Consider the following 26352-nt stretch of genomic DNA (forward strand, 5'->3'; position numbering starts at 1 on the left):
TATGATGAATCACACTGTTGGGGTAACAGAACAAGAGACCCAGAAACCCTTTTCAAGCGGGGTATGCATGTATATGAAACAGGGGGAAGCGGAACCCAAAGAAATAACTTCTGGAAATCTGATGTTCAAGGCCCCAGAGTAACATTTTCCCTTTGCCATGTATTTGAATGTATTCATAAAAGGCAAAAAAAAGTGAAAAGTGAAAAGATAAAAGGGATTGAGGAATTTAAATTTGGAACTGCTCACCCATTGTTATCCTGATAATGCCCTCATGATTTGCCTCTGGCATTCAAAGATGCAAAATATTTGAATTTGGGTCTCTTTATATTTCATTTGCTCCCGTAGCTAATGATATTACATCTTGGGTATGGCTACCAGCTAAAGTTAAATGTTAATTAGTTACATTAACATTTAACGTTAATGCAACTGAAGCTAAATGTTAATTGGTGTTCATTATGCTACAGTTAATCTCACTTTAGTAAATTTATATCCGAAGTAACTATTAAAGAAGATTTAACTTTTGAAAATATGCCATATATACAATTCTTCAACTGAAGGTACGGGGTGTGGTTTAGTTTTGTTTTTACTTTCCAGTGAGTCTTGAATCCTGCAGTTTTATTGGTGGTATCTTTTGGAAGTGGTTTTCACTTGCCAAAGTTAACAGATTGGCTTCCCTGCCCAAGGCAAGACTAGAATTGGGAGCGGGGGAGGCTTCTAATTTCTAGCTTGATGCCTTTATAAAGCCAGTCCTGTGTCCTCCCTCACCAGGCTGGGTTCTGAGATAATACACCCCTCTTATTCCTACCCTCATGAGAATTGCTCTCTAAATTATCCTTGAGAGGGATAGAGAAGGAAAGCAAGAATAAGGATATCAAGAATCAATATCCCGCTCAATTTCCTCGATATTTTTACTCAAAGAGGCCTAGACACAGCTCAACTAAATTCTGCCACAAACGTCTCAATTAACTTACCAAAGGACCAAGTTTCCCTTCTGGACCTGAGACCCCTGGATTCCCCGTCAGACCCTGTAACAATAACATATTACAAAACCATGCTATTTCTGTCACTCGGTTACCATTTTCATCCCAAAAATTGCATATATTCATAAGAACAAGTAAACAACAGTAGTATTTGTACAGTGCACTCTCCTAAATTAACCAAGAGTTTTGACTTGTGGATGTGAATAGCCCCCTCTCCATTTTTTAGACATGTTCAATCTGGATATATATATATATATATATATATATATATATATATATATATATATATATATATATATATATATATATATATATATATATATATATATATATATATATATATATATATATATATAGAGAGAGAGAGAGAGAGAGAGAGAGAGAGAGAGAGAGAAGGATGATTATTCTTTTTTTACCCTAGCACCTGGTAGACCAGGTTCACCCATGCGGCCAGGATCTCCTTGGCTTCCTTTAGGGCCTGAAGCCCCCGCAGGACCACGTTCCCCTTGAGCTCCCTGAAAAGGAAATCAAAAGCAAGACCATTCAGTGGCATTTCAGGTATATGTTTAGGGTGACTCGCTCCCTCCTAAATCAGGAGGTGAGGGAGGATCCCTTGCAGGGTCGTGCCGAGGAGTTTAACCAACATCTGTCGGACAAAATCGCTCGGATTCGGACCGGTCTGGACTCTGACTGGGCAGAGTCTGACGATCAGGACACGGGCGGTCTTGTCGATATCACCTGGGAGGAGTTTGATTCTGTGACTCCGGAGGAAGTGGACAGGATCATGGGGAGGCTGAGCACCACCACATGTTTATTGGACCCCTGCCCTTCCTGGCTGGTCTATTCAGCCCGGGAGAGGACACGCAGCTGGTTCCAGGCAGTTATATCGGCTTCTCTGAGTGAGGGTAGCTTCCCCGCCGTCTTGAAAGAGGCGGTGGTGAGGCCTCTCCTCAAGAAGCCTGCCTTGGACCCAGCTGTATTGAACAACTTTCGTCCTGTCTCCAACCTTCGCTTTCTTGCGAAGGTTGTTGAGAGTGTGGTGGCGCATCAGCTCCCTCTGGTCCTGGATGAAGCGGATTATCTAGACCCGTACCAATCGGGTTTCAGGCCCGGGCACAGCACGGAGACGACATTGGTCGCGCTGGTGAATGATCTCTGGAGGGCTCGGGACAGGGGATATTCCTCTGTTCTAGTCCTATTAGACCTCTCGGCAGCAGGATACCATCGACCATGGTATCTTGCTGCGGCGTCTCAGGGGATTGGGAGTGGGAGGCACAGTCTTACAGTGGTTCTCCTCCTATCTCCAGGGACGTTCGCAGTCGGTGTTGGCAGGAGGGCAGAGGTCGACCGCGAGGTCTCTCATTTGTGGAGTTCCTCAGGGGTCGGTCCTCTCGCCTCTCCTGTTCAACATCTACATGAAACCGCTGGGTGAGATCATTCGTGGCTTTGGAGTTGGGTATCATCAGTACGCTGATGATACCCAACTTTTCCTTTCGACCCCAAACCACCCCAGTGATGCCCTCAACGTGATGTCCCGTTGCCTGGAGGCGGTTCGGGTCTGGATGGGGAGGAACAGACTTCAGCTCAACCCCGACAAGACTGAGTGGCTTTGCATACCTTCATCCCGGGTTTATTCGGACATTCCACCTCTGGCTATGGGGGGTGAACTATTACCCCCCGTAGATAGGGCTCGCAACTTGGGAGTCCTCCTAGATTCACGGCTCACTTTGGAAGACCATATAGGAGCTGTGACTAGGGGGGCCTTCGCCCAGGTTCGCCTGGTGCGCCAGTTGCGGCCCTATCTTAGCCGGGATGATTTATGCACAGTCACTCATGCGCTCGTGTCCTCTCGTCTGGACTACTGCAACGCTCTCTACATGGGGCTGCCCTTGAGGACCACCCGGAAGCTCCAACTGGTACAGAATGCAGCCGCGAGAGTTGTGTTGGGAGTCTCCCGATACTCCCACGTTACACCTCTGCTCCGTGAGCTGCATTGGTTGCCAGTTGTCTTCCGGGTGAGATTCAAGGTACTGGTAACGGTGTTTAAAGCCCTCCATGGCATGGGGCCGGACTACCTTAGGGAACATCTGCTGCCGGCATCAAGCTCCCTGCGCCCTGTGCGTTCCCACAGAGAGGGCCTCCTCAGGGTGCCACCGATCAGAGAATGCCGATTGGTGGCCCCCAGGGGGAGATCCTTCTCTGTGGGCGCTCCGGAGCTGTGGAATCAGCTACCGGTAGAGCTCCGGATGGCGCCCGATCTTCGCTCCTTTCGTCGCGATCTCAAGACGTTTCTATTTGTACAAGCCGGCCTAGCCTGATGGGGATTGGTGGGTTTTTTTTATTTTTGGTGTCTTAATTTTAACTTGGTGTTTTAGAATTCTATTCCAATTGTTTTAACTTGGGCAACCATTTAATCTTTTTTTAATGTTTGTATTTAGTATTTTATTCTGCCCTGTGAACCGCCCTGAGTCCTCAGGGAGAAGGGCGGTATACAAATATTATTAAATTAAATTAAATTAAATAATTAGAAGGGTTATGTTAGGGTGGAAGGGATTTCAAGGATATTTGGGTTTTATTTCAAAATAGTTTCTGAGCTACCCAATGACAGCTCTTACAGAACAATTTATTTCAGGCTGAGTTGCTACATCAAGGAAGCAAGGTCAACCAAAAGCAACATAAGCAGATAGGGGTTTCTTGGCTAATTTCTAAATTCAAAATTTCCTCTCTTAAATCTCCAATGGCAGCCTCCTTCCATCAGCTGAGGTACCCCTGGGAGTGTTTTTTTTTTAAATAGAAACTTTCTGATGATAAAAAAAATAGGAGATGACATTAAATTTCTTGCATGATGCTCTATTTTGCTTTTGATCATGCTTCCCGAATGTACATATCATTTTGATTACATTTCCCGAATATACGTACTATTAAAAAAGATTTTAATACTCCTTATACTCACCTTTGGTCCTGGCAAACCATCAGATCCCGGAAAGCCACGGTTGCCAGGTGGACCCTGTGGAAACAAAGAGATTCTTTTTCATGGAGCAATATACTGTATATGATCCATGCTTGTGACATTTAAACTTCCTTTTACATTTAAAATACATTGTAGTTGGAGAAAAAAATAATTCAAAGAATTAAAAATGCCAAAGGATTACCAATATCCAATAGACACCCCCCCCATGAATCTGAGTGGTGCTGGTGAGCCCATTTCTTATGAAATCTAAGTTTTTGGCAACCAATAGATCTACAGCCATCTCCGTCAAAATGCAGACATGACCCAGATGCTGCATTTGATCATGTCAGCTGGTGTTTTGTCAATCTGAAAAACAGATCTTTGTGGGAAGATGATGTAGAATATGCAGAAACCTGGTTATAAGGTTATAATAATGATAATGACCATTCAATTTAATTTTTCACAACATTATTTATTCTAGTCAATAAGAGACTTACACTATAAATAAACATACATGCAAACAAACAAAATAAAAACTGAAAAACTGAATGCTCACCATGGAGATATTTAGAATCCAACCACATTACTTATTTAAATGCTAGAAAACAAGCTCATTGCAAAAAAACAATATTCTTCCTCCAATTAAAAACTAAGAAAGAACAAGGACAAAAACCAATTTTCTCTGAAATTTGATTCAAAGAAAACAAAATTATTTTGCCAAGTGATATTTACAGATATCGGTAAATTTGAGATTTTATTTTTTACAATAATTATATGACGTGACCATATCGGACCAAGTGTCCCATAGGTTCATTTTTAAAAATTGTTTTGCTGTTCTGAACTTTATAGAAAATGGGTTTTTTTCATTATACAAACTCAGTTGAATCACTCTAGGATGTTCAGATCCTATTAGTTCAGATGTTAGTGACTATAGCAACAGATTTTGGACTATCATTGGAGGAAGTTGCTAATTGGATCCTAATTATTCAAAAACATTTTTTTCTGTGATGAATGATTACAGAAAAAGATAGAAAGGTGAGGTATGCTATTTTTTCCTTATTCTTGAAGCCATACATGCCATTCAAAAAATTCTGATAAGATTTTCTTACAAAGCAGCGAACTTAGAAATCTAGCACACTTTGAAGAGACTAAAATCAAGATCCAAACCATTGTTTTGCCACCATGGATGAACATCTTTTGGATATTCTACTTTCAATGCAAAACTAAACAGGGCTATTCCCAAGATAGCTCACCATTAAACTACTAAGATTTTTTTTTGCCCTTATTATTCTTACCCTTTCTCCAACAGTTCCAGGAGCACCAACTGATCCTGGATCACCACGAGGACCTCTTTTTCCTTCTTCACCAACAGGTCCAATTGGTCCTTGGGGGCCATGTGGACCCTAGTGAAAAATAATTACACTTATAAAGAAAATGTACAAAACCATCATTCAAACATGCTCCCATTGACACAAGACAAATACAGATGCCCCATTTAAAATCCAGTTATATTCTTGAAAATGCTTTTGAAAATATATCATTTCTGCAAACATCCTTTTAAATACTTTTTTGCTTGTATAAGTTCCAAAAATATAGCTATTCGAGAACACTGGCCAAATTGCATTAGGAGAAATTAATTCTGCAATTAGTTTTGGAATAATAGTTGAATGATTGAATAATGAATAGTGATTTGAAATGGTCAAGGAAGAGTTTATTAGGTGAATATGGATTTTCTAGTATTGTAGATATTTATGAAATAGATTTGGGGGCACAGATATAAATAAATAGATATAAACAACTCTAGCTAACCTCCACAGCAGTCTGAAGATGAGGCAGCAGTGGTGTCATGTGGACATGTCCTTTAAATTTTTTTACCAAGATTTCTTTATTGCACAGGAAGTGAGAAATTAGGATCACTCCTTTGCTATATTACCAACTATTTTCCCAAGAAAGGAAGAATTATTATATGTGTCTGTGTTTAAAATATTTCTTCAAATCACCCCTTTAAATCAAATAAATATTTAAAGAGAAAAAAGAAGCTTTAAGCCAAGTTTCATATTTATTTACCTAAAATCCAAAAATGGCATTCCTTTGCATTATGAAGAAATCAATGGGACAGCACTTTTTGTATTTAAAGTTTACAACTAGGATCAAGGAGATTCAGATTAAAATCCAACTTCAGGCGCAGAAACTCACTAGAGGATTTTGAACCACTCACTATTTCTCTGCTCAAACTACCGCACAAGATGTAGAAAAATTGGAGGATGTACTGTTTTTTTGTCACTCTGAAGTTCTGGAGAAAAGTAGAACTCTAATAAGTATTAATGGATTATTAATAATGAGAAAAAACCTTAGAGATGGTGGAACATTAAGGACAGAACTGAATAACAGAAAGAAACATGCAAGTTATTTTGTAAAGAGGCATTAAGCTGGCAGACAAGCTCCAAAAAGATCTTGACACACTTGAACAATGGGTCCTATCCAACAAAATGAATTTTAATGTGGAGAAAAGCAGTTTTACATTTAGGCAGGAAAAATCAAAGGTAAAAGTACAGATTGGGCGAGACCTGGCTCAAAAACAGTAACTTTGAGAGGGACCTTGGAGTCCTAGTGGACGATCACTTGACTATGAGCCAGCAGTGTGCAGCAGCAGCTAAAACAGAGGTATAGAATGAAGATCACGTGAAGTATTAGTACCACTTTATTAAACCCTAGTAAGACCACACCTGGAATACTGCAGCCAATTTTGGTCACCGTATCACAAAAAAATATTGAGAGTTTGGACAAAATTCAGAGAAGAGCAACTAAGATGATCAAAAGCCTGGAGACTAAAACATATGAAGAACGGCTGCGGGACTTGGGTTTGGCTAGTCTGAAGAAAAGAAGAAACAGGGGTGACATGAAAGCAGTATTTCAGTATTTGAGGGGCTGCTACAAAGAAGAGGGCATCAAACTATTCTCCAAAGCACTAGAGGGCAAGACAAGAAACAATGGTTGGAAACTAACCAAAGAGAGAAGCAATCTGGAATCAAGGAGAAATTTCCTAACAGTGAGGACAATTAACCAATGGAACAGCTTGCCTCCAGAAATCATGGGCGCTCCATCACTGGAGATTTTTAAGAAGAGACTGGACAGTCACTAGTCTGAAATAGTATAGGTTCTCCTGCTTGAGGAGGGGGCTGGACTAGAAGACCTCCAAGGTCCCTTCCAGCTCCTATTCTATTCTATTCTATTCTATTCTATTCTATTCTATTCTATTCTATTCTATTCTATTCTATTCTATTCTATTCTATTCTATTCTATTCTATTCTATTCTATTCTATTCTATTCTATTAAGATGGTTTCTAGAGAATATATTTTGAAAACTTACTGGCTCTCCTTTGGGCCCAGCTTCTCCTTTGAAACCTGGAACACCAGGATCTCCCTGAAAGCAAATATCACCATTAAAATAATGATCTGAGTTATTCGAAGTGACAGGAAGTACATTTTTTGTGAATCCATGTCTTGTTCAGAATTTATTAATATAGGCAAAATTTATGGTTTCTTCAGCAGTAGAGACCATGGTATGATCTACATCATCTGTTCAATAGTATTATAATAATATGCAGATATGTCAGCCTTGCTCCATGAAAATAAAGAAGATATGGGTTGTTGTCAGCAATCGCTAAATATTAAAAGTTTAAAATGTTGGTTTTCATATTCAAAACACTACCAGAGAATTTGTTCATCTCATTATCAAGTCACTTAGTCACTATTATCTACAGAAGAGGCTCACTTCAATTTGCTTCAAATTTCCAGCCTCAGTCTCATGAGCACCTGGTGGCTTGCAAGTTATAAAAAAATATTTCTGTAAAAGTCATGTGATTGTTCCAATAAATAGGCCTATTCTTAGTCTGTTACTCTTTAAGTTAGCAAGTCAACTGAGAACTGACATTTGTGCCAGAAAAGGAATTTTTTCACTTTGTGAGTAGCAGCTCTTAGATGCTAAATCACACAATGTGATCCAGAGCATCTTTCTGGATATTACAGTATTTTAAAGTTGTTAATGGCTGGCTCCTTTGAAACTGTTCAGAAAGAAGCAGCAGCCTCTTTCTTAACAAATGAAAACTTCTATATCCATATAACACCAGTACTACAAGCTTATACTGACAGTAGGTTTCCAAATATAATTCAGAAAAGTTAGGTTACCTCCCACTCTATTAGTTTTCTTCTGGAGAGTATTTGAAGACTAATTTGGGGGGCTACTATCTGTTCATTTACTGTTCTAGTAGTCTATGGAGATTGTCAGTCATCCAGGTCATGCTTGTCTCAAAGGTTCTTTTCCAAAAGGCAATTGACCTTCCTTGGTTGTTTGAAAACGTTTCACTTCTTATCCAAGAAGCTTCTTCAGTTCTTCATGAAGAAGCTTCTTGGATGAGAAGCGAAACATGTTCAAAAAAACCAAGAAAGTCAAATTGCTTTTTGGAAAATAACCTTTGGGACATATTGTTCCAGTTGTTTGACTATTGTTACCTTGTTTTTATACAGTTACCACAAAGGTTTTAATTGTATTATTACCATGGGTGCTTCAGTCCTGTTGTTGACTGTCAGGATTATGGTGGGGTATAAAACCCAAAATAAATAAATGTGCATTAAATGCAAAATTTTACCATTTCTGATGTTTCAAATCATTACCATTTGTCCTCGAATGCCAGGAGGACCTGTGCTGCCTTGTGGTCCTGGAGAACCAGGTGGACCGGTTAAGCCATGTGGCCCTGAAGTTCCTGGAGATCCCTGTGAGATACATTGATATGGTCAAGAATGTCCACAGAATGGAATATAAAGTCTTTAAAAGAGTATTTGCTTAAGGCAGTTACTTACTGAAGGCCCTTTTGTACCTGGGGAACCATCTGTACCTACAGCACCCTAAAACAACACAAAACAGATATGTATTAATACAATTCCATCAAGCATAGTCAGGGCTTTTTTTCTCATAGAACACTCAGAACGGAGTTCCGGCACCTTTTTTGGATGGAACCTTGTAGGGTAGGCAAGGCGGGTTGTATGACATGTATGAGTTCCGGCACCTTTTTCTTTTACAAAAAAAGCACTGAGCATAGTTATTCCTATGTACCTATTTGACTGAAAGATCACATGCAAATGTCAATTTCTTATGTATCAAGTGATTTAATTTCTGAACAATATAGACTGGAGTATTTTTCATGATGAATAGACACTGGCAGCTGTTTAATATCAATTCCAGTTGGTCACAGATTAGAATTTTGTGGACATCTGTCCTTTGATGGCAACTACCCTAAAACCATGTAGTAAAAATATCAAGAATCTTAAGATTCTGACCTAACTTCAGTTATTCAGGCTTAGTTAAAAATGAACAAATTTATTATTACATAATCTCTCATGGGATAGAGTTTGAAAAACTGTCATCATAAAATGTTTAGTCATTAAGGTGCCACAGAATCTTTTATTATTTCCACTGCAATATGAATTAAAGGTGCTATTTGCTTAAAACTGACATAAAAGAAGTGGTAAGAATTAAATATAACAACCAGGCTTTGCACACATATTGAAGAAATAGATTCCAAAAGGTAAGTAGGTAAGGGTACATCTTTCAGATAAGAAGTTTCAAAGGATACAAGTAGTCCTTGACGTACCGACCATAACTGAGCCCGCAATTAACACGAGTCGTAACTCATGTTATTGTTAACTGGGCCATCATGGACCTGATCATTTTATGACATTTTTTGTGCCATTTGTTAAGTAAACATGGTGACTGTAAAGAAAACACAATGGGTGCTTTTTTGTTGGAAAATGGAAGCAATTGCCGGTATCTGAACACCTGACCATAGGATGCTGCAAATATCTGTAAATGCAAATGGATTACTTAGGGCCCAAAATGCAAGGGGGAATCAGAACTAATGAAGGCCCCTTCTTTGGGGCCCATTGTAATTTCAAACGATCGGTAAGTGACCTGTCACTAAGTAGGGACTACTTGTAAAGTAGGTATTTTAAATGTCTAGATGTCTTAATGGCTTAAGATATCTCCCAACTTAAATGCAAACAGTTTCAGGTTTTTGGAACTTGCCTATTCTGGGGGACTCTTACAGATCCCTGGAAGACTGTAAGTTTTAAGCAATTTCTACAACGTAATAGAATGTCAGAAGATTTCATTTGGTCTACATTTTTAAACAAACTGACCTATTTCATATTTTGTGCACAGCGATTTGGATCAGAAAGCTTATCCTTCAGATTCTCTACTTCTCCAGAATTTGTGATTTAGTTCCAAGCAAAAAATAAACCAAATAAAAATACATCCATATGGAAAGTACCATTAAAAAGCATACAGTGTGGAAAGATACAAAGAAAAGGCTTATTGGCTGATGTATACACTTCCAGCTACTGCACATATATCTGACTATCCTAAGCAAAGAAATTATTGAACCATTGCTTTAAGCTACATAATGCCAAAGTAGTTTTTTTACTTTCAAGCCTTTTCTGACTGTCCTTTGACACTGTGACTAGATACAGAACATGGTATTCCCTGATATAAAAACTGGGACATGCTAAGTATTCTCTTTTATAATCTGTGCCTCTGATTATGTGATTACAACTATCTTTAACCTTTTTTTACAGTCCATTTCAGATTTTGTGTGAATTATTCTCCATATTCTTTTTTGTGAAGACAATGCATATTTTTTTTCCATATGCATGCTATACTTCTATCTCTGTATATTTATGAATGATGCCTAGGAGCAAGTCAGCAATGAATACCTCCAAACTTAATTTATGACAGTTTGAAAAACTTACAGGAAGACCAAATAATCCTACGGGACCTCGGGTGCCTGTTTCTCCTCTTGGTCCTTGAGGACCTTCTGGACCACGTGCACCTGTGGGACCAGCTTCACCCTGAAATTCCACATTAAAAAAGAAAATACAAATAACAATATTAATAATAAACATCCTAACAAACATATTACGCATTAACTAAGGTTCTTTTTTTTAAGAAGTGCTTATTTGAATTTAAAATTTATAGTGTCTGCTCCTAACTAGTCCTCATAATTATCTGAATCTCCCTAGGTAGTCTAAGTGTGGAATACAATCTTACCCTGGTGCTAATGAAGTATGAAGTCTATCTGGATTTTATATAAGGAATGGTGGGTTGCCATTTTGTCCTTTAGCTTAGCACAGAAATAAAATGTCTTCAGCCTAGTCACATGATCTGATCAAGAGTCCATTCAGACTCATATCTAGTCTCTGAATTCACCATATTAGGTGGGATTTTTTTTAAAAAAAACTGGGTTTTTTCCCCTTTTCTGTTGAACTGTTTTGTTCTATTACATTATAAAATCAAGTTACTTTTGAAAAAGTGAATTCAAGGCGTTTCCTTATACAATGAGATAAATAATTTTTGTATATTGAAATTAGTGTAATAGACAATCCACTATTTTATGTCTAAACTTGGTTGCTACTGCTGCTACCTTCTCTTCCTCATTTCCTCCTCCTCCTCCTCCTCATTTTACTTTTTTTTTCTGCTAAAGACCACGGGGATCTGTGGGTGATGTGACACCATAATCAGATGGGAGCTGAGATAGAACTGATGGCTCTTTTTGAAGAATGACCTTTGCATAGTAATTTGTTTAATTAAAATAGGTATGAGAAACCCACTGGAGACATTGTAACCAGACATTGTTTGGCTAAAAACATATTAAAACTATTATTGTTATTCAGTGTTTTACTGTAAAATTTTGGCATGATGATTTTGGAAGATTCCTGGAACTACAAAAATGGGACTGGGAGCCATATAAAAGGCTCATACGCTCTATCTATGGCATTCATAGACAAATTGTGTTAATGACATGCTATTAATAAATTGGAGATAGGATTATGGAAGTATGTGGTGATTGTTAATGTAATTTAATATCATTCTATTGATCAAATAAATAAAAAACAGAAAAGTTATGCCTTTCCTTTAGACATTTGTTAATGTTTGGGGTTACTTTATTATATATATTTAGAGAAGTTATTATTTGATTCACTAAATTACAGCCCTGGCAATTAAGTTCTTCTTCAGTGAGAATTGCCAACTGTAAATACATAATACATCTATTGGACTTATTAGTTTTATCCTTTCTCTCCAAGACTATGGTTAACAAATGTTTGCTATGCTGCATAGGATTTCATCATTTCAAGGCACAGAAAACTTCAATCCAACAACTATTATTACACTTTCCCACAAAAATACATTGGTACACCTTTCTTCACATATCAAAGATAAAGAATGTCTAGGAGAAGAGACATAAATATAATTGATAGCAAATCCAAGAACTTTAACTACATGATATAAGTGACCAAATCCTACAATGATTGCCAGATTGCACCTCAGAAATTTAGCTCTTAAAAATTCTCAGAGAGCAAAAAACAATGAAACAAAAATTTCTCCTCAGCTCTTCTACCAGCCTGCTTTACCTTTGGAGTCTTGTTTAATAGGAAAAAATAGTGCAATGCACAATCTAGGAGTAGTTATGGCTACAGTCTGCTTTCTCATTGTACATTCCCAGGGAACATATTTTACAGTATAAATGCTAGTCTCCTCCAGGTCAAGCTCAACTTTTGGTGACTCCATGAACACATTGTTTCCTTGGTAAGAATACAAAAGTTATGTAATTTCCTTCTTCCTTTTTTTTAAAAAAACAAACAAACTTCCCAGTTCAGTCTATAGCCTTGTAGTTTTCTTGTGTTCTCCTTATCTGTTTCTAACAAGAGCTAACTTTCCTTAGGTTTTCAAAATCAACCAAGATTTGGAGGGTCTAATTGAGGACTTCAGCTGTACACTGCTGTCTGGGCCTACATCAGGGTTTCTCAACCTTGTCAAATTTAAGATATGTGGACTTCAGCTCCTAGAATTCTCCTGTCAGCATTCCCAAATTCTGAGAGTTGAAATCCACTCATCTTACATTTCTGAGGTTGAGAAAAGAAAATGGCCAGGTTCCCTTTTCTATCACAACGGTTTGTTATGTTCAATGTGAGTTTCTGTATTCTGCAAGGAGTTGACACAACACAACACAGCAGATCTGTACACAATACTTGATTAGAACACACCTTCCTCAACAACAAGGGAAAAGCTATTTTTGAAAAGAGCAGACAGCAACCCTAACTTCACTCCCTCACATGCAAACATCCCATCTAGAGGAATAGGGAATAATCTGCTTCTGGTATTCAAGAGCAGCTAAAGAAATCTATTAAATAAGACAATTTATTTAGGGCAGATTTTCCCAACCTGCACTTTCAAATGTGTGAGGCCAGCAACTCCCCAAATTCCCAGCTAGCAGCACCCCTGGCTGGAAATTTTGGGAACTGCAATGCCAACCCATGGAAGATCCTCCAGTGTCAGGGAATATTTTTTTCTATTCCAATTTTTTTACACTAAATAAGCTCTCTCTTGTCAATTTTGTTTAGTCATTGAAGCTGGGAGGAGAGGCATTAACACTCCATGAGAAGCAGACAGTTAATGACACCATATAAATGAGTAATAAATTCTGGCTGTTCTCAGGTTTTCTGCTATTTATTATGCTGTGGTACAGCATCCAAAAAGCACTGCCAACATCCATTTAAATAGATTGCATTTCCAGCTGTTTCAGCTTCCTAAGGGATGTTGCAACCAGATCTGTGCAAATAAGTAACATCACATTTACAATAGTAAAAAATAAATAAAAAGATATATTGGGAAGTAAAATTTATTTCATCTAACTGATTATCTCTACGTGACTATCTCAGAAACAGGCCTCTTCACTTCATAACTGGAGTACATGTGATATACTTGCTTGTCCTTGGTTCACGCCCATCTCCTATTTCAAATTACATCCATCCACATCTGGAGCTACAACAAAATACTTGACTAACATACTTTTTGCACAGTTCATTTAAGTGGGGAGTTCAGGGCAATATTCTCATAAAACAACACTGTTTTCTGCATGCTAATATCTCCTGCTTGGCTTGTCCTCCTACTAGTTAAAAAAGATGTAGCAGTAATAGGTCATTTGGGGTCTCAGGGCCAGTAAATAAATGCTGAACAAATGGCATTTTGTCGGAACTCAGGCTTAATCAGTCCTGTACAAACCAAGTTTTAGGAACTGATAATAAACCCTTGTTTACTCTTTGTGTAATGTTGACTCTCCCCCAAATCATTCAAAATCCTGGCAAACAGGAGAATCAATCTAGACCAGACATGTCAAACACAAGGCCCGGGGGCCAGATCCGGCCCGTGAAGTGGTTTCATGTGGTCCGCGAAGCCATCCTGGAAACAGTGAGGGAATGGCCCCCACTGCCTTGGCCCTGGCCCAGAGACCCTCCTTCTGCCAGAGACCCTCAGATCTGTCCCACTCCTGCCCAGGTCCCCATAGGCACCCTTGATGCGAATGATGTAAAGCTGGCCACGCCCACCCAGTAGGCCACACCCACCCAGGCCACACCCACCCGGCCCCTTGAGGGCAAACGCAATGCTGATGTGGCCCTCAATGAAATTGAGTTTGACACCCCTGATCTAGACCTAGATCATGAGAAATAAATTAACTAAAGGTTCTATCAATTCATTCATATCTACTGAATACATGTTCCTAAAAGTGGGATCCCTGGGAGGGTTTATTCCTCTTTTCCAAAATCTGAATATGATAAACTGTTATCATGTCACCCCTAGTCTTTTTCATGTCTAGTTTAATGAAGAGAAGGATGAGGGGTGACATGATAGCCGTGTTACAATATCTATGGGGTTGCCACAAAGAAAAGGGAGTCAAGCTATTTTCCAAAGCACCTGAAGGAAAAGAAGCGACGGATGGAAACTAATCAAGGAGAGGAGCAACCTAGACCTAAGGAGAAATTTCCTGACAGTCAGAACAGTTAATCAGTGGAACAACCTGCCTCCAGAAGTGGTGAATGCTCCAGCATTGGAAGTTTTTAAGAAGAGACTGGACAACCATTTGTCTGAAATGGTATAGGGCACAGGTCTGCAACCCACGGCTCTGGAACCGCATGCGGCTCTTTCAGCCGTCTCCTGCGGCTCCCAGTCCTCTGCCATGTGCAGTCCAAAAAAATAAGTGGGACTAAAAAAGTTCAACCAATCAATTCAAATATGCAGGGTAGGTGCATATCTCGCCTTGGCTCCACTCTTCAGTCAAACCCTGTTCTGCACATGTGTGCATGTACGCGCATGTGCACACATTTTTGTGGCTCCCAGTTTTTCCTTTTGTGAGGGTTTCGAGTGGCTGTTTCACTGTTTCAGGTTGCTGACCCCTGGTATAGGGCTTCCTGCCCGAGTAGGGGATTGGACTAGAAGACCTCCAAGGTCCCTTCCAACTCTATTATTCTGTTGAAAAGATCATGGGTGCAAGAATTGGATATATCTAGTTGGCTGATTAAAGGCCTGTAGACTAAAATATATGAAGAACGGTTGCAGGAACTAGATATGGCTAGTCTAGAGAAAAGAAGGACTAGGGATGACACGATAGCAATATTCCAATATCTAAGGGGCTGCCATAAAGAAGAAGGGTTTCCAAAGCAACTGAGAATAAGACAAGAACCAATGGATGGAGACGAATCAAGGGAAGATCCAACCTAGAACTAAGGAGGAATTTCTTGATAGTTAGAACAGTTAATCAACGGAACAGTTTATAACATCAGAGGAATAATTTCTAAATTAAGAGGCTTTAATTATGAGCAATCTTATTTCCTACTGTCATTCTCACTATGGAACGTATCCATGTGTGTGGGTGTGCCCCTTTAAGTCAGTATTGACCCCTGGGGACTGCCTGAACAAATTCCTGCAGTTTTCTTGATAAGATTTCAGAAGTGTTTCCCCTTGCCTATTTTCCAGGGCTGAGAGAGAATGATTGACCAAGGTCACCCACCTGCCTTTGTGCCTAAAATGGGATTAAAATTCACAATCTCCGGCTTTTTAGTTTGATGCCTTAATCATTATCTCAAACTGGCTCTTCCATGGAATACACCATTTGCATGAAGATAAAGTCTCCTACAAGTTGAGTTCTGTTCCTGATGTCTGTATGGACATGTATATCTTGTTTCTTAGCTGCAATATTGAAAAATTATATTATCATCTTCTGTAAGTTTTTTTTTTAAAAAAATCTCTGCCTAGCCTGCATTTCTTGTTGACTTTCTATTCAAGTACTAAGTAAGCCGATTTGAGGATCAGTCCAGGCTGATCAAGGGCTATCGCCAATTAATCCATAACCAATTAATATTTTTTTTAAAAAAAAACCACTTACCTTCATGCCAGGTATGCCAGGAAAACCTGGTGAACCAGCTATACCAAGAGGACCCTACAAAGAAGAGATGTTGAGTATCAGTGAGAAAATCCTTTAAATATTCTTGCAAGAGCATGAATTAAAACATTCTTGCCTTCAGAAATTGTGGGCACTCCATCACTGGAGATTTTTAAGAAGAAGCTATACCAGGGGTAGGCAATCTCGGCTCTTTTATGACTCATGGACTTCAACTCCCAGAATTCCTGAGTCAGCATAGCTGACTCAGGAATTCTGGGAGTTGAAGTCCATGAGTCATAAAAGAACCAAGGTTGCCTACCCATGGGCTAGACAGTCACTTGTCTGAAATGGTATAGGTCCTCCTGCTTGAGCAGGGGGCTGGACTAGAAGACCTCCAAGGTGTCCCTTCCAGCTCTATTCTATTCTATCATTCTCAGTGCGGAAGGGAGCTTTAAGGAGTAACATATATAGAAATAAAATGCTTATTTCATGTACAGCTTTCCTGTGGAAAAGGAATGGTAAGATTTCGGCTATAATTTTATTACTAATATTTAGCAATGCAATGGAATGGTATGTTCTTTCATGCCCAGAAAAGTTCTGTGCATGGAATGACTACCCTCAAGTCAGATATGGATAACATTTTCATTGGATTCTCTTTTCACATTTCTTTAAGAATGAATGTAGACATTTGTTTTTTAATGTGGGACAAAGTGAAAGTGACAAATCTCTCTGTTAAGGATTTAACTCAGTGCATCTGCGCATTCAGTCAATCAGTCATTGGATCAGGATTGTCACCTGCTTTTATCAGACTAATTCCTGGTCCTTGACCAACAAGCACACTGAAAGAAGAAGAGCTTGACCGCTTTCCATGCTGGGAACTAATGCAGCTTCCAAATTTGGGTGATATAGAAAGCAAGCATTGTTCCTGTTAATTTCTGTAAAAGAACATGACAAAAATCCACCAATTTATAGGCCGAACAAAAAAAAAGTGATTTTTTTTAAATGGTTGTAGAAGAAAGTGAAAATGGCAGGCTTATCTACCCTGATCCTGTTTTCTCAGGATGACAACAAATGACAACATAGATTTTGAAAAATAATGTTTTCTGCTTCAGTTTAACAAATAGTCACTTATGTGGGAAATAATACTACTAATAAAAGTGAAGGCCATATAACTTGAACAGTCTCAAGACAGTGAAAACCCCAAAGGCACAGATTATAATGCAAAGTTTCAAAGAACTAAGAAAGGATTAGATGAATGAGTTACCTGAATATTAAGGGGGGGAAATCCTGAAGGGGAAATTTTACAAAAGTTTACAGCATGCCATCACATAGTTTGATAGTGTAAAGCTGTTTTGTTTTTGTTTTTTTTTTCCCCTTAGCCAAGAGCTGGTGCAGAAGAGGTATATTGGGATTTTACTTTGAGCAGTTTTGTCCCTTGGCCATGCCATGTTTTTAAGCAACACTAAAAAGGGATGATGAATGCTTTCTGCAAATGGTTGAAAGTCTATGCTGCTACCAAAGATTTCCTCTATGTGGTTACAGGAAAAGAAAGTATTCTAATCTGGATCATGGCAGAGCAAAACTTAAATCTCCCTTCCTTATGAAAAAGTCCTAATCTGCTCCTTACCCTTCATGCCAGTTAATGGTTTAAAGGTCAGACATATTACATTAACCCAAGTGGTACTCTTTTTTGTTGTTCTGCTAATTTTGATTCACTTTAGACAAAATGCTTTTGGCAGCAACAGAGCAACATACAAATATGTTTGTCTTCTACTCTAATAAGACACTTTAATGGAGCTCTACTATTACTGTTCTTCTGTATGAATGCAGCCGCGAGAGTTGTGTTGGGAGTTTCCCGACACTCCCATGTTACACCTCTGCTCCGCGAGCTGCATTGGCTTCCAGTTGTCTTCCGGGTGAGATTCAAGGTGTTAGTAATGACCTACAAAGCCCTACATGGCATGGGTCCGGAATACCTTGGGGAGCACCTGCGGCCGGCGTCAACCTCCCTCCGCCCAGTACGCTCCCACAGAGAGGGCCTCCTCAGGGTGCCACCGGTCAAAGAATGCCGACTGGTGGCCCCCAGGGGGAGGGCGTTCTCTGTGGGCGTGCTGGATTTATGGAACCATCTTCCGGTCGAGCTCCGGATGGCGCCTGACCTCCGCTCCTTCCGGCGCGATCTCAAAACCTACCTTTTTGAGCAAGCTGGCCTGGCCTGATGGGATGGGGTTGGGTTTTATAAATCGGTTTTAACTTTTTAATGAGTACTAATTTATTACGGGCATTGCTGTTTAATTACTTTTTAATTTTTGTATCTTGTTTTTTATTATGTATTGCCCTGTTCACCGCCCTGAGTCCTTCGGGAGAAGGGCGGTATACAAATTAAATTAATAATAATAATAATTAAGCTCAATGGTCAGTGTTTGAAGTATGGAATCTTCAAACTTGGGAGCTGAGTCAGCTGAGACATCTGTCAGTTTCACTTTTTTCCACATTGAAAAAATATATTCTATATTCATTCATAAAGAAATGTGAAAAAAGAATCCAATGAAAATGTTAACCATTCCTGACCTGAGGCCACTCATACATCCCCTGTAGAAATGAAAAGGAGACAGAATTGGATTGACCATTCTCCTTAAATATTTCACTTTCACAACATAGACTTAGTGACTTTGAATTTCTTAGTGCTTGAATGTCAGTGCAAGTCAAGTTGCGGAGAGGGAGAACAAATCTTTAGTACTGTTCAGCGCTTGCAAAGGATGTGCCAAGTTCCATCCAAAGATTGGAGCAGAGGTATAATAGGAAATGTTGCATTCCATGTTTTCTTGAATGAAGAATCACACATCAGAGTCATTAGCAGAACTTAGTATCACTGTATATCACTTTCAAGACAATGCAGTCCATGGACAATAATCAAACACGTACATCATACTAGCCAGTTTTAACTTGAATATAAGTATTGGACAGAGTCTGTGCTACTATTTATTTCTCCTACAGAAAAGAAGAATATCCTTTTTTAGAATAGAATATAGAATTCTTTATTGGCCAAGTGTGATTGGACACACAAGGAATTTGTCTCCAGTGCATAAGATCTCAGTGTCCATACAAGCAACAAGTGATAAATCATGATCAAAATCATAAAATACATTCATCATAAATTATAAGATACAAACTCACTGATAGTCATAGGATACTTACTAAGCAAACAACATAAATCATAATAGGATACTAAATAAAGGCAATAGTCTTATGTTTTAGTCATAAGAAGCTAAGGAAATAGGTAATAGGAAAGATGAAAAGATGAGAAGGATAATAGGTAATACAGTCCTACTAGGTAGTTTGACATCCTAGGTCACAGGTCTGCAACCTGCGGCTCTGGAGCCGCATGCGGCTCTTTCAGCCGTCTCCTGTGGCTCCCAGTCCTCTGCCACGTGCAGTCCAAAAAAAAAGTGGGACTAAAAAAGTTCAACCAATCAATTCAAATATGCAGGGTAGGTGCATATCTCGCCTTGGCTCCACTCTTCAGTCAAATCCTGTTCTGCGCATGTGCGTATGTACGTGCATGCGCACACATTTTTTGCGGCTCCCAGTTTTTCCTTTTGTGAGGGAACCAGTTCCGAGTGGCTCTTTCACTGTTTCAGGTTGCTGACCCCTGTCCTAGGGCATAGACAGTGTGGTGGGAATTAGTAATTTAGCAGAGCGTGTAGCAGGGACATATAGCCCTATGTAGCATCGTAGGTCAATTCTTCTGGCTTCCAAATAGAGAAAGATTTCTATTTGGGTTATATAATGCTTTTTATTTGTTTGGCTATTCTAACAGATAGAATGCTTAAGCAATCTCTGGACAGTGTTGTGTAGCAATCATAAACTTTTCCAAATCCTTTCAAATGTTCACTAGTCCCCTGTGATTTCTTTTTCTTTTCCTTGGCTGACTGGGCTCTTCTTGAAGAACAAGATGCATATTCCAATATAAAATACTGTCCCAGGTAAAGGATATGTCTCCTGGCAATCTTAATAGGAAGAATGATTTGTTCCAGAAATGATTGGCTATGGGAAAATTATTTGTTTTCTGGCCTTGTGTTGAATTTTATTCAAACCATCCCTGCAAAATCTCATCTTCTTTCAAGTTATTAGCCATTTGAGTCTTCCTTTAGAAAGCTGGAGGCAAAAAAGCACAGTCCACACACAAAGGATTTAGGGGAATAACAATAATGAAATCCCAAAAGGGAAATGAAAAAAAAAGAAACAACACAGCAAATTTAGTCAACTGAGTGTCAAATTAGACAGTAGATAAAACACTGTGCATTAGTTGAACCCTGTAGCCTATGGATAGCTCAGATTCCTAATCCAGATCAAGAACATCTTACCAGAGAAGGGAGATTTAACTTATTCTCCTTCATTTTGCTACTGAATTTTACACACTTTCACACCTAGAAGAATATGTTTTGAAGCAAGACCGAAGATAGGCCTGACTCGAATGCTAGTGTTTGGTTATATGTTTCAAATTCACTTGAACCATAAATTCAGCTTACATTCATGTGAGGGATAGGCTGCAATGTTTATATATATAATATACATATACATATACATATACATATACATATACATATACATATACATATACATATACATATACATATACATAAACATATACATATACATATACATATACATATACATATACATATACATATACATATACATATATATATATATATATATACACTGTATATATATGTGTGTGTGTGTGTTTGAGTATGTCTGTGTATGTATGTATGTATGTATGTATATATGTATATTAACAATGAAGTCCATTTGTAGCCTCTGGGTATTTCTACGACCAATATTTGGGCACAAATAGAATAGATCTAGAGCAGTATTTTTCAATCTTGGCAACTTGACAATGTCTATCATCAACTCCCAGAATTCCATGCTGGAGAATTCTGAGAGTTGAAGTTGACATATCTTCAATTTCTCAAGGTTGAGAAACACCGATCTAGGGAAAGTCCAGGATTTGCAGTGATTTACCAAAAAAGTCAGTTTTAGGGGAAAAGTTCCTTAGGAACCTTAAGAAGAAGATTTGGACAAGCCCAGTAGCCATTGGATTTGCTGTTGGGAAAAGATCAGAAAATAGATAGAAGATAAAATGGAGACAAACCACAGGAAGTGAAACAATTAAATACTTCTGAATGTGATGTTCTGTTTCCTTATGCTCAAATCACATTTGCTTCAAATTTCCCAATCCTTCTCTTATTTTAACAGTCATTCACACATTAATGTAAATTTTCTTCTACTGGCATATTTGTTCAGTGACAATATGACTCACTCTAGCCAACACACTTAGTTTTTTTTCCTGACCTTACGAATATGCCCATTGGCTGACTCTGCTTCAGCCAGCTCTGGAGACAGATGAAAGCAGTTTAATTTGGAATTATCTAACGCTAATGATTATCAGTCATGTGTATATGTGTACATATCCACATATTTTAGTTTACCATGTATTTCCTTTGTTTTGCCATTTAATTTTTTTTTCTTTCACAAAGTATAAAATAATGGTTATTAGGTTAACATTACTGATTCATGGCCAAATCCATTCTGGACATAATTAACAACATATTAACTTGGAAGGCAGAAAGGAGGGAAAAAAGATCTAAGCATGGTGATTGCTGTGACAAACGCTAGGACCTGCTTGGAGGTACTCCACATTTTTTTTAAAAAAAAATGCAGCTTCCATCATATTAACTTACAAGCTTTCTACTGGTTATCTGAACATCAATCTGACCTCTGTATTACATCTAAAGTGGATCAGGTCCTTAGAATGCAGTGATGACAATGCTCATAATGCACCCATGTTCACCCCACTAACATGCACATCCAGAAAAGATTCCTTTGGTCATCAGGCTGAGGCTTTAAAAAGGCCTCACTATGGCATGATGAGACAATTTTGGAAAGAGAATTGAGTACATTGAGAGGCTCACATTTGAAGACTTAATTGCCTTGTGGGGGTGGGTGTCTTTTGAAGAGAAATTTCAGTACACAAGAAGGGATGGTCCTTTCTTCTCTAGAGATGTGTTTTTTCCCCAATGTCTCCCTGCACACAGCAATTATGGCTTTAAAAGTTGTCCACTGCTGCCAATAAAAACATCTTAAAAGCCTAGTTGTTTTACACAACTAGACAGCTGTGGGCCAGATGGAAACAGCCCTCAATGTTACATCTGGTCTATGAACAAGAGGATATATTTAGAGTGAAGAAATTGGTGGAATCAATACAAGAGTAAAGTAGGTACATTCCACTAAACATTTCTTCTTTATTAGGAAGAAGCAACAGTAGGTATGAGTTGAGCTTGTTTAAATATTTCCAGAAAGGAACTAACGAATAGTAAAGCTGGATGCTTCCTCAATCTTAACTCTTGTACATCTGTTGGATAGCCAATAATAGTGGCATTTTGTCAATTACTTAGCATGAGGATCCTCAAGGCTCCTGTCTGATTGGTTACATTTTTTTCTATTTTCAATTATTTATTAGATTTTTATCCGCCTGTATTACTTTATAAATAATTCAAGATGGCAAATGTATGATGCTTCTTCCTCCTCTTTTCTCCCACAACAACTACCCTTTGAGGGGATTGGGCTGAGAGAGAGTGACTGGCCCTAAGGCACCCATCCATCATTCATGCCTAGGGCAGGACTAGAACTCAATGTCTCCTGGTTTCTAGGCCAGCACGTTCACCACTACATAAAACTGGCTCTTTCTTTTCCCTCTACTTCACAAAGAAGTAAATAAATAATCTAGGTTAAATGAATATTTTATAGGTTTTGGTCCTGAATTTGGTTGGTCAACTGTTCCCGATGCCTGCAGAGGCTTCCCATCAACTGTTATATGTAAGATATTGTTTGTGGAAGTGCTGAACATACTTAGAAATTGTTTTGCCAGAAAATGTAATTAACAGCTTGTTCATTGTCTTGTTTATGCAAGAAATAAAGTGGTTTCTTAGTTCTCCTTTCTTTTTTGCATTTCTGAACAAAAAATTAAATTTAAAATTCTACATTTTTTTTGGCAAACTTTAGTAACTGTCTTATCCTCATATCTAATTTCCATTACCCAAAGAAAACATTTTAAAGGAACATTTAAAGGACATCTAACCTATTTTTCCATGTGTTTACAGACGGTAGTGGAGTAAGTGTAGGTAAGGGTTCTCCAACATGTTCAATACTATTAAACACCCCCCCCAAGGTTGGATGTGATTATCCATTGTTGTTGTTGTGATACTATTAGTTAAAGTAGTATTTATTAAATTGTTTTCTTAGTTTCTCATATTTAATGTTTGGGGTTGAACAATCTAGAAGAAAGAAAGAAAGAAAGAAAGAAAGAAAGAAAGAAAGAAAGAAAGAAAGAAAGAAAGAAAGAAAGAAAGAAAGAAAGAAAGGAAGGAAGGAAGGAAGGAAGGAAGGAAGGAAGGAAGGAAGGAAGGAAGGAAGGAAGGAAGGAAGGAAGAGGAAGGAAGGAAGGAAGGAAGGAAGGAAGGAAGGAAGGAAGGAAGGAAGGAAGGAAGGAAGGAAGGAAGGACACCACAAGTCTATCAGATACTTTGCACTAGGAGAGAGTGACTGGCCCAATGTCACCAGTAAATGCCATAGTGGCGACTGAAATCCAGGTTTTACAGTCCAAGACCAAAAGTAAAGAGTACTGTTTTGTTGAGAGCATGGTTCTGTAAAATATCTTAATAAATTACTTGGTGTTATAAATTGCAGATCTGCCAAATCCACTTAAAGAAAATGAAGATTCCATAGAGATACTTACTGCTGGCCCTGGTTTCCCAGGCATACCATGTGAACCACGTGCCCCCTAAGAAATAAAGAAAAAAGGTTATAGACAGAAGTCTGATTATACGACCACGATTTCCAAAGTGATATTAATTGCTAAAAGGGATATCAAGGAAATCTACCACCAGTTTCTATTAGGAACAGAGGGACTCCATCACCACACATGTAACTCAAGAGAGAGGTTGATTTCTCATTGGTTACAAAGTCTTCATGCAAGTAAGACTGGAGCTGTTAAGCACATTTCCTTGGAAATAACTTGGCATAGAAAAGTCATCCCGTTTTCTTCTTAACCTCTTCAGGGGAACGTATTTGTTTTGAACTGAACAGAAGCAGTTTTCTTCTTCAATGTGTTTCAGATTGTTCTCAGCTGCTATTTTCATATAGGTCAGCCCTGATAACTGCTGTTCTATTTCTACATAAGGGTTCTAAAAAGCCATTGGAAATTTCCAATGCCATTTCATTGCTTGTTAGTGCAATTGGCTAAAACTGAGTGTTTCCTAAATTAGCCTTTAACTAGAAGACAGGTTTAAAGTGAACAGCAAGCAAAGGCCTATTTGAGTAGGCATGATTGAACAAGCTAGTTCAACAATGTTACTGGCTTTATCTATGTTATTGTACAAAAAATAATTACTTACTGGAACGCCTTGTGGTCCAATTCGTCCTCTTTCTCCGGCCATCCCTCGGGGGCCCTGGAGTCAATAATACCAAAAGAAAAAGATATTAGTCCAAAGTTAAATAGGAAGTGGAGATCATCTGCTTGTAATTCTCCCCAACTTAAGTCATGACTGACCGATAATTTCCTTTATCCACCCCAAAACAAATATTATCTGGGCAGTCAACATAAAAAGAATAAAAGTTCAGTGAATCTTAGGTAAACATACAGACACACCCAAAGAGTTCAGGAAATGGAATTTAAAATATCTTTCAAATAAGACAGAACCCTTTTCTTCTCTCGCTTATGAAGTAAACTTGTTGTGTCATACATTTTTCTCTATGAAAGGACCAGATAGGAAAACGCAAAGAAAATTCCTTAATAGGTGCCTGTGCTGAGAATAATCTTCTAAGGCAGACATGTCAAACTTGCAACATCACATGATGTCATGCAATGTATTAAAGCTTTTTCTTCATTGCTAGCAATGGGGTGGGTGTGGTTTCCTGGTGATGTGTCCGGCCCGCGGGCCGGCAGTTTGACACCCCTGTTCTAAAGCAATGTATAGCAAGTATGGCATCTCCAATTTGGTGTTAATTATTAGGCAGGTGCATAAAGGATAAGACAATCTATCATCATCCTATCATCACATCCAGTTTCAATTAAATGCAATTAATGTGAAAGAATAAGCAGATACAGTGAAAAGCATAGTCAATCACCTTTAAGGTCAATGATGACAGAAGAGGCATAATACATTATAAATTATAATGTAATTATAAATTACAATATAAAAGCATAATATAAAACCAGATAATGTATCTGTTTTTCCTACAACAACAGTGGTGATGGATGACACTGAGGGAAACTTGAGTTCATAGAAAAAAGTTCTTTCCCTGCCGTAAGGAAAACAAGTTAAATTGTCTTCGTTTTCTTAAAAAACAAAGTCTCCTTGCATTCTCTCAGTTACTACTTCAAGGCTCAATCTGGCTGACTGTTTCTATAGGAAACAAACTGCTAGCATAGCTCCTGTGGGTATTAACTTTTTTCACCTTAAAAAATATCACCCCTTTGCTCAATTTTCTTGCAGTTTGGATGGCAGCTGGCAACTGGTATTGACTGCCATCCCAACTAATTTTATGACCTTGGGGTCTAAAACAAGAGCAACTGAACAAGACAGCTGAATGAAGAAATAAAATTGCTAAAGATATTTCTTCAGTAATTAGACTAAAACTACACTTATACCATAATAGAAAACCCTACAGGAAGAAAAAAGAAAACAATTGTGAATAATGAATATGATACACTCACCATAGGACCTGTTGCACCCATCTGCCCTGATGGACCTGATTCACCCTATACATTGCGTGAAAAAAAAACAGTTTATTCAAACTTAGGGACCCACATATCAGCAACAAAGCAAAAAGAAACTAGACACCTTGCAACAATCCCTTCATCATGTAATGAAATTAAATTGTAATGTAATATATATTCCAAATAGAAGGTAGTTGGAAATTATTCCAAGTGAATTGTCCGATTTTGTTGCTTCAATATTTGTGAGGTTTTGTTGTATCATTTTGATGGCTTCTGCTTCTCTTTCTACTGATCCAGCCATGGCAGCCTCTAATATATACATGAAATGTATTGTTCACACTAGATTGCCTTGTGAGTGTGAGGGATTCT

The 26352-nt window shown here is 38.4% G+C and overlaps 2 protein-coding genes across 2 annotated transcripts in view; both read right to left on the bottom strand.

Annotated features, from left to right (window-relative positions):
* The window catches only part of COL5A2 (collagen type V alpha 2 chain), a 53190-nt gene extending 36940 nt beyond the window's left edge, over nt 1-16250 (bottom strand). The window contains exons 1-9 of the mRNA XM_081345581.1: nt 16203-16250; nt 10735-10833; nt 8791-8835; nt 8605-8703; nt 7301-7354; nt 5226-5333; nt 3934-3987; nt 1397-1495; nt 972-1025 (exon numbers count right to left, since the gene is read on the bottom strand). Coding sequence (XP_081201707.1) covers nt 972-1025; nt 1397-1495; nt 3934-3987; nt 5226-5333; nt 7301-7354; nt 8605-8703; nt 8791-8835; nt 10735-10833; nt 16203-16208 — 618 coding nt within the window. The 5' untranslated portion in view covers nt 16209-16250. The remainder of the gene's footprint in view (nt 1-971; nt 1026-1396; nt 1496-3933; nt 3988-5225; nt 5334-7300; nt 7355-8604; nt 8704-8790; nt 8836-10734; nt 10834-16202) is intronic.
* A 7678-nt stretch (nt 16251-23928) lies between these two features.
* Nucleotides 23929-26352, bottom strand: part of LOC308675366 (uncharacterized protein) — a gene marked incomplete at its 3' end in the record, with an annotated part of 106079 nt that continues 103655 nt past the window's right edge. Inside the window, exons 15-17 of the mRNA XM_081340623.1 lie at nt 25981-26025; nt 24659-24712; nt 23929-24045 (exon numbers count right to left, since the gene is read on the bottom strand). Of these exons, the coding sequence (XP_081196749.1) occupies nt 23929-24045; nt 24659-24712; nt 25981-26025 (216 nt within the window). The remainder of the gene's footprint in view (nt 24046-24658; nt 24713-25980; nt 26026-26352) is intronic.

The sequence above is a fragment of the Vipera berus genome (assembly GCF_964194415.1).
Source record: "Vipera berus genome assembly, chromosome: 1".
NCBI classification, from domain to species: domain Eukaryota; kingdom Metazoa; phylum Chordata; class Lepidosauria; order Squamata; family Viperidae; genus Vipera; species Vipera berus.